Source organism: Centruroides sculpturatus, unplaced genomic scaffold (genome assembly GCF_000671375.1).
Source record: "Centruroides sculpturatus isolate CEXI.00-Female unplaced genomic scaffold, Cexi_2.0 scaffold2395, whole genome shotgun sequence".
In the NCBI taxonomy this organism is placed as follows: Eukaryota; Metazoa; Arthropoda; class Arachnida; order Scorpiones; family Buthidae; genus Centruroides; species Centruroides sculpturatus.
In genome coordinates this window covers 1-7,887 of record NW_019386524.1, presented here as the reverse complement: position 1 = coordinate 7,887, position 7,887 = coordinate 1, and the positions used below count along the sequence as shown (strand labels likewise).

Sequence of the window (7,887 nt, the reverse complement as noted above, 5' to 3'; positions counted from 1 at the left end):
TTAATAAAATATATATATATATATATTAACTATTTTAAATGACTACTTTCTTGAATTGGAAGAAAATCCATGGAAATTTCCATTCGATGTTAGAGAGAGGAAAATTGAAGAGAATTTTCCATTTTATTTATCAAACAGTACATGCGAATGTAATCTTAGTTTGAAAAGTTCTTAATAATTTTCTTTTATCGTTCAGAATTGTGTTCGTGACCGATTAACACTCGGTATCAGTACTAAAGGTACAACATCAAGGAATTTTTCGTGGGTGGTCTATCCCGAATATTTTGGGCCTTCACTACCTGGCTATTGGCCGCAATGAGAGAGGCCGAGGATAGTTCAAATATTATTTAAGAAATCAAAAAACAATGAAATTGTTATCCCGAAAATTAATTTATTTTAGTCGGAACTTCCTCCTTTTTTCGAAAAAATGATGTAATAAAGACTGAATTAATCTTTATTCCAGTCAGAAATTAATTCAACATCCTGTTTGCATATGTCCTCATGATTTTCAATAAAAGCTTTTTCCTCTTGTATTGTTTGCTTTACAATTTCAATTGAATTTTTCTAAAATAGCAATCAATTTAATTTGTGCATTGAAAAAAACGTAATTTGTATATGTCTAAACTAACGTAGTCAGAATCACGAAATATACTAATACTAATCAATCATTGATGTTTCTTTAATGAATAGGTACAGCTCTGAACACTGTACTAGGTAAGTGATATTTTGAATCATTTCGCTTGTAAAAAATGATTTTTTTTAAATTAATTAATTTTTTTCGAAACTAAGACAATGTCCATTAATGTATCAACCGACATTTGGTCGGATAGATTCCTGCGACAACTCAGTTGGAAGCGTTGCCGTATAAGATGCCAACCCGGTTACGAATTACTCGGAAATTCAATCTTAAAGTGTAATCAAGATGAAGTTTGGTCGGAAAATCCACCGTCTTGCATAGGTGCGTTAGCTCTAGATTCCTGGTTTTTATGAAATACAAACTGATACCAATATTTATTTTAAATTTAGATTGACAAATTGTATGTAGACAAACTCTTACCCTTCCTCCTCATGCCGAATTACCTCAAAATTGTCCGAATTATTTGGTTTCTCAGTGCCGATTGAGATGTAAAAGAGGTTACGCTCTGGTTGGAAACGGAGCCGTCACTTGCAATGTCGACGGGGAAGATGCAATTTGGATAGTAAATCCGGGACAATGCAGAAGTAAGAATATAATTAATTAATTATGGATGGGCCAAATGTTTAATTTATTAAAAAAAAAAAAATTCCAGGAGTTCGTTGCCGCAAACTACGCAGTCCTAACAACGGTTATTTCGTCAATAAATGTAAAAGAAATGTGGGTGAGCAATGTGTAATTGGATGTCGACCTCCGTATATCGTCGGCGCCAACGTTCGTAGATGCCTTCCTAATGGAAGATGGACTGGCGCATGTAATGCATGCAGTAAGTGAAATACTAAATCCAAGTTTTATTTGACATTCCTGGTTAGTGAATATTCCTAATTTCGTAGTCATGGGAGAGCAATGTCCATCAATTACTGGCTTGAATGGACGACAGTTATCCGGAGTTTGTCAACCTGGTATTATTGGAGAAAGTTGCCAGTTTTCTTGTAACGCGGGATATCAATTAATTGGACTAAGCAATATTTTATGTTTGAGAAACGGATCTTGGTCGGGGCCACCACCGACGTGTCAAAGTATCACGTCGTAATGTTTTCATCTTGTTTTGATAAAAGTGCGTCTAATTTAAAATTTTCTTTCTTCAAAATTACTTAGTTATTGCTTGTCCTTCGCTTCCTGTTCCTCAAAATGGTAAATACAATGGAATATGTTTTCCCGGTCAACCCAATCAATGGTGTAACTTCAAATGTAACGAAAATTATACTTTATCTGGCAGTAGCAATTTATTATGTCAAGCCAACGGAACTTGGTCAAATGCGCCACTCACCTATCAAGGTAAATTAAGTTTATCCATTCATTAAATTTTAAGATTGGCCGGATAAATAAAAACTATTGTTTTATTTAGTTAGTAACTGTCCAGCAATTACAAATACCGAAGAAGGTATCATCAGCGGAACGTGTAGTCCTGGAATAGTTGGTCAGTCGTGTTACTTCAGCTGTAAATCCGGTTACAATCTGATAGGTCCTAATAGTATTGTTTGTCGAGCCGGTGGAATTTGGTCAATGGATTCTCCTTATTGCAAAAGTATAATGCATTTTCAGTTTAGAATTTAAAATTTTTTAAGAAATGTAATATTATTTCTGTAATTTAGAGGTGAATTGTCCGCCATTGAATGCGCCTGCAAATGGAATTCAAAGCTGAGTATGTTCCCCGGGAGAAATTGGTCAGTGGTGTTATTTTCAATACAACAATGGATTTGCTCTATTCGGAAATGAAAATCTATTATGTCAAGCTGGCGGTATCTGGTCTGGCACTCCTCCGTTATGCCAACGTATGTATTCTATGTTTACAGTCACAAAACATTTATTTTATTCACTCTAACACGGTTTTAAAATATTTTTAAGGAAGAACTATATGCCTCGTAATTCAGCTCCCTAATAATGCAAATTTAGTAAACTGTAACAACGAAGTGGGAGGAGTATGCGTTGTGAAATGCAATCAAGGATACATCCAGTCCGGATCAAATTCGTTGGTGTGTTTTGGCCAACGGTCAATGGAGTGGAAATATACCAATATGTAAACGTCGTTACGTAACAACGACGACAACAACTTATTTTGTAGTTCCGTTATGGGTTATTTGGCTCGGAAAACGATAATTCTTTTTAGTAAATTTATTTAAATCTCTGCATTAATTTTTTAATAAATCAAAATGAATCTTGATTTAAAAGTTTTTATATTAATATATATATATACACAATCAAATTAAAAAGTAACGCTGAGTTAGAGGCAGTCTCGATAATGAAGAACAAGTTAAATATTGCCACTCTTCATCTTCTCGAAGCATGTTAAAATAGCAATCAATTTAATTTGTGCATTGAAAAAAACGTAATTTGTATATGTCTAAACTAACGTAGTCAGAATCACGAAATATACTAATACTANCCTGAGGACTGTGCTGGGGTGTTAAACTGCTGGCCATGGTTGAGAAGACAGGTCATCCTGTCTCAACCTGACTGCAGGTGTACTCTGGTGTAACTACTTCCTCTCTTGATGAAGCACAAGATCCTGAAAAGAATGAAAGGAAATTGTTAAGTGATTAATATATATATATACACAATCAAATTAAAAAGTAACGCTGAGTTAGAGGCAGTCTCGATAATGAAGAACAAGTTAAATATTGCCACTCTTCATCTTCTCGAAGCATGTACACTTTATAAGTCTCCGGGTCAACTGTAATACAAAAAGTATATAATTCTTAATGGCGTGATTTCAAACTATATAGTAGTAGTATCGTAAAAATTTTAAGTTTACTTTTCAGTTTCGGCAAGCTATCATTAAGGCCTGTTTGCATATGTCCTCATGATTTTCAATAAAAGCTTTTTCCTCTTGTATTGTTTGCTTTACAATTTCAATTGAATTTTTCTAAAATAGCAATCAATTTAATTTGTGCATTGAAAAAAACGTAATTTGTATATGTCTAAACTAACGTAGTCAGAATCACGAAATATACTAATACTAATCAATCATTGATGTTTCTTTAATGAATAGGTACAGCTCTGAACACTGTACTAGGTAAGTGATATTTTGAATCATTTCGCTTGTAAAAAATGATTTTTTTTAAATTAATTAATTTTTTTCGAAACTAAGACAATGTCCATTAATGTATCAACCGACATTTGGTCGGATAGATTCCTGCGACAACTCAGTTGGAAGCGTTGCCGTATAAGATGCCAACCCGGTTACGAATTACTCGGAAATTCAATCTTAAAGTGTAATCAAGATGAAGTTTGGTCGGAAAATCCACCGTCTTGCATAGGTGCGTTAGCTCTAGATTCCTGGTTTTTATGAAATACAAACTGATACCAATATTTATTTTAAATTTAGATTGACAAATTGTATGTAGACAAACTCTTACCCTTCCTCCTCATGCCGAATTACCTCAAAATTGTCCGAATTATTTGGTTTCTCAGTGCCGATTGAGATGTAAAAGAGGTTACGCTCTGGTTGGAAACGGAGCCGTCACTTGCAATGTCGACGGGGAAGATGCAATTTGGATAGTAAATCCGGGACAATGCAGAAGTAAGAATATAATTAATTAATTATGGATGGGCCAAATGTTTAATTTATTAAAAAAAAAAAAATTCCAGGAGTTCGTTGCCGCAAACTACGCAGTCCTAACAACGGTTATTTCGTCAATAAATGTAAAAGAAATGTGGGTGAGCAATGTGTAATTGGATGTCGACCTCCGTATATCGTCGGCGCCAACGTTCGTAGATGCCTTCCTAATGGAAGATGGACTGGCGCATGTAATGCATGCAGTAAGTGAAATACTAAATCCAAGTTTTATTTGACATTCCTGGTTAGTGAATATTCCTAATTTCGTAGTCATGGGAGAGCAATGTCCATCAATTACTGGCTTGAATGGACGACAGTTATCCGGAGTTTGTCAACCTGGTATTATTGGAGAAAGTTGCCAGTTTTCTTGTAACGCGGGATATCAATTAATTGGACTAAGCAATATTTTATGTTTGAGAAACGGATCTTGGTCGGGGCCACCACCGACGTGTCAAAGTATCACGTCGTAATGTTTTCATCTTGTTTTGATAAAAGTGCGTCTAATTTAAAATTTTCTTTCTTCAAAATTACTTAGTTATTGCTTGTCCTTCGCTTCCTGTTCCTCAAAATGGTAAATACAATGGAATATGTTTTCCCGGTCAACCCAATCAATGGTGTAACTTCAAATGTAACGAAAATTATACTTTATCTGGCAGTAGCAATTTATTATGTCAAGCCAACGGAACTTGGTCAAATGCGCCACTCACCTATCAAGGTAAATTAAGTTTATCCATTCATTAAATTTTAAGATTGGCCGGATAAATAAAAACTATTGTTTTATTTAGTTAGTAACTGTCCAGCAATTACAAATACCGAAGAAGGTATCATCAGCGGAACGTGTAGTCCTGGAATAGTTGGTCAGTCGTGTTACTTCAGCTGTAAATCCGGTTACAATCTGATAGGTCCTAATAGTATTGTTTGTCGAGCCGGTGGAATTTGGTCAATGGATTCTCCTTATTGCAAAAGTATAATGCATTTTCAGTTTAGAATTTAAAATTTTTTAAGAAATGTAATATTATTTCTGTAATTTAGAGGTGAATTGTCCGCCATTGAATGCGCCTGCAAATGGAATTCAAAGCTGAGTATGTTCCCCGGGAGAAATTGGTCAGTGGTGTTATTTTCAATACAACAATGGATTTGCTCTATTCGGAAATGAAAATCTATTATGTCAAGCTGGCGGTATCTGGTCTGGCACTCCTCCGTTATGCCAACGTATGTATTCTATGTTTACAGTCACAAAACATTTATTTTATTCACTCTAACACGGTTTTAAAATATTTTTAAGGAAGAACTATATGCCTCGTAATTCAGCTCCCTAATAATGCAAATTTAGTAAACTGTAACAACGAAGTGGGAGGAGTATGCGTTGTGAAATGCAATCAAGGATACATCCAGTCCGGATCAAATTCGTTGGTGTGTTTTGGCCAACGGTCAATGGAGTGGAAATATACCAATATGTAAACGTCGTTACGTAACAACGACGACAACAACTTATTTTGTAGTTCCGTTATGGGTTATTTGGCTCGGAAAACGATAATTCTTTTTAGTAAATTTATTTAAATCTCTGCATTAATTTTTTAATAAATCAAAATGAATCTTGATTTAAAAGTTTTTATATTAATATATATATATACACAATCAAATTAAAAAGTAACGCTGAGTTAGAGGCAGTCTCGATAATGAAGAACAAGTTAAATATTGCCACTCTTCATCTTCTCGAAGCATGTACACTTTATAAGTCTCCGGGTCAACTGTAATACAAAAAGTATATAATTCTTAATGGCGTGATTTCAAACTATATAGTAGTAGTATCGTAAAAATTTTAAGTTTACTTTTCAGTTTCGGCAAGCTATCATTAAGGATCATGTCCTTCTTAGTAAGATTTCTACAGCCAGATACTGCTGCGATTTCCTTATCCAAACCGTATGTTTTAACAATTCCTCTTTCCACCGAGAGCTTGAAAATGCGTTATAAAGTTTTATTGGTTATTATTATTTTCGGAAATATTAATAATAAAACTGATAACAACCTTCGAAACAAATATTATGGAATTTGGTCCAACGGATTTGCTGTAGGATCCAAACATTTTCCGTTGGATTACAGGTTCCGGAGTAGGAATAGATGCGTTTGCTAATCCTGAAACCAAATTTTAGTTATAACTAGAGAACAATTTAACTAAATTAGCGTATGTACCTACCTATTTGTGCTAACGCTATTTGTCCACCCTTAATAACCATCTGTGGTTTGGCACCAAAGAATGCCGGATGACACAACACCAAATCGGCTAACTTACCAACCTAAAAATATAAATGAACATCGTTTATATGGTGGTTAGTAATTTTTCAATTTTTTTAAAATACATTTACTTCTATTGAACCAATATAATTTTGAATTCCATGAGCGATGGCGGGATTAATGGTATATTTTGCAACGTATCTTTTAGCTCGGAAATTATCGTTATCGCCAACTTCTTCCGGAAGAGGACCGAATTGCTTTTTCATCTTATCCGCAGTTTGCCAAGTGCGTGTAATCATTTCTCCAATACGGCCCATTGCCTAAAAATAGAATTATCTAATTTGTTTCGTGGTACAAAATTAAAAATAATTTTGCTGCAATTGATATGCCGTACTTGAGAATCCGAAGACATCATACTTATGGCTCCAATATCGTGTAAAATGTCTTCTGCAGCAATAGTTTCGGCTCGGATACGAGATTCCGCGAAAGCAACATCTTCCTTTAATTCCCTATTACAACACTTGATTTATCTAACGAAAACAAATACGCGTGACAAATTTATTGAAATTCTTACTTATTTAGATGGTGGCAAACCATCAACATATCTAAATGTTCGTCCAGAGTATTGATAGTGTAGGGACGGGTAGGATTTGTAGAGGAAGGAAGAACGTTTGGTTCGCTACAGATTTTAAGTATATCCGGAGCGTGTCGTCCACCCGCTCCTTCACTGTGATACGAATGGATTGTTCTATGATCAATCGCTTCGATCGTTTCTTCCACGCACGAAGATTCATTTAACGTATCCGTGTGAATCATGACCTAAACATGGATAATTTTCTTGAGTAGTTTATATCTTAAATATAAATTTGCACAGACAGAAAAGAATATAAAATATTAAATATCAATATATTCTAGGGCAGATATACATTCCAATTAAACATAATGAAAATTTGAATACACTAGAAAACTCAAAACACATTGAAAAAGACTATTTACAAAAATATATTAATATTTTCGAGTCTATCATTAAATCCTTTTTTACACAAACCACAGAAGACACAGTTACATTGGTTAGAAGATAAAACTTCTGTGGTTTGTGTAAAAAGGATTTAATGATAGACTCGAAAATATTAATATATTTTTGTAAATAGTCTAACTTCAAGAATTAAAATATTGAAGAATGTCCTGAGTCAACATTGAAAATTGTGAACATTGAAAAAGGTTGTAATATACGCGAAAATAACTGTTTACAGTAAAAACACTGATTTAAAATAGGTTACGTGTATATTAATAGGTTCAAATTCTACATTTTTAAATAGAAAACTTCACATTTCAACATTTAAGTCGATTCCATGTGATATTCTAAAATACTCCAAATACTTTCATAATGGATAAAAGA

General features: G+C 34.0%; 3 protein-coding genes across 3 annotated transcripts; 2 read left to right on the top strand and 1 right to left on the bottom strand.

Annotated features, from left to right (window-relative positions):
* The first annotated feature begins 792 nt into the window (after positions 1-792).
* LOC111615214 (P-selectin-like) lies at positions 793-2,339 on the top strand. Its single transcript, XM_023356626.1, has 7 exons — positions 793-962; positions 1,046-1,221; positions 1,290-1,460; positions 1,528-1,713; positions 1,793-1,972; positions 2,043-2,222; positions 2,290-2,339. Exons 1-7 carry the CDS (start codon positions 793-795, stop codon positions 2,337-2,339), a joined length of 1,113 nt encoding a protein of 370 aa, XP_023212394.1.
* Positions 2,340-2,388: 49 nt separating this feature from the next.
* On the top strand, positions 2,389-5,335 carry LOC111615212 (P-selectin-like). The gene is made up of 8 exons (XM_023356624.1): positions 2,389-2,469; positions 2,569-2,670; positions 4,109-4,217; positions 4,286-4,456; positions 4,524-4,709; positions 4,789-4,968; positions 5,039-5,218; positions 5,286-5,335. Exons 1-8 carry the CDS (start codon positions 2,389-2,391, stop codon positions 5,333-5,335), a joined length of 1,059 nt encoding a protein of 352 aa, XP_023212392.1.
* Positions 5,336-5,856: 521 nt separating this feature from the next.
* On the bottom strand, positions 5,857-7,304 carry LOC111615213 (urease subunit alpha-like). The gene is made up of 7 exons (XM_023356625.1): positions 7,063-7,304; positions 6,883-6,997; positions 6,620-6,808; positions 6,451-6,550; positions 6,283-6,389; positions 6,086-6,209; positions 5,857-6,004 (listed from the first exon to the last, which is right to left on the bottom strand). The coding sequence occupies exons 1-7, from the start codon at positions 7,302-7,304 to the stop codon at positions 5,892-5,894; spliced, it is 990 nt and encodes a 329-aa protein (XP_023212393.1). The 3' UTR covers positions 5,857-5,891.
* Positions 7,305-7,887: the final 583 nt, after the last annotated feature.

What these genes read in the sequence shown, in the direction of transcription:
- LOC111615214 (XM_023356626.1), top strand. Translation starts at nt 793, where the DNA reads ATGTCCATTAATGTATCAACCGACATTTGGTCGGATAGATTCCTGCGA. An exon ending in TGCGCCACTCACCTATCAAG is followed by an intron (nt 1,973 to 2,042) that starts GTAAATTAAGTT and finishes TGTTTTATTTAG; the next exon opens with TTAGTAACTGTCCAGCAATT. An exon ending in GGATTCTCCTTATTGCAAAA is followed by an intron (nt 2,223 to 2,289) that starts GTATAATGCATT and finishes TCTGTAATTTAG; the next exon opens with AGGTGAATTGTCCGCCATTG.
- LOC111615212 (XM_023356624.1), top strand. Translation starts at nt 2,389, where the DNA reads ATGGATTTGCTCTATTCGGAAATGAAAATCTATTATGTCAAGCTGGCG. An exon ending in CACTCCTCCGTTATGCCAAC is followed by an intron (nt 2,470 to 2,568) that starts GTATGTATTCTA and finishes CTCGTAATTCAG; the next exon opens with CTCCCTAATAATGCAAATTT. An exon ending in AAATCCGGGACAATGCAGAA is followed by an intron (nt 4,218 to 4,285) that starts GTAAGAATATAA and finishes AAAAAATTCCAG; the next exon opens with GAGTTCGTTGCCGCAAACTA.
- LOC111615213 (XM_023356625.1), bottom strand. Translation starts at nt 7,304, where the DNA reads ATGATTCACACGGATACGTTAAATGAATCTTCGTGCGTGGAAGAAACG. An exon ending in TGATGTCTTCGGATTCTCAA is followed by an intron (nt 6,809 to 6,882) that starts GTACGGCATATC and finishes TTCTATTTTTAG; the next exon opens with GCAATGGGCCGTATTGGAGA. An exon ending in TAGCTTGCCGAAACTGAAAA is followed by an intron (nt 6,005 to 6,085) that starts GTAAACTTAAAA and finishes TTTGTATTACAG; the next exon opens with TTGACCCGGAGACTTATAAA.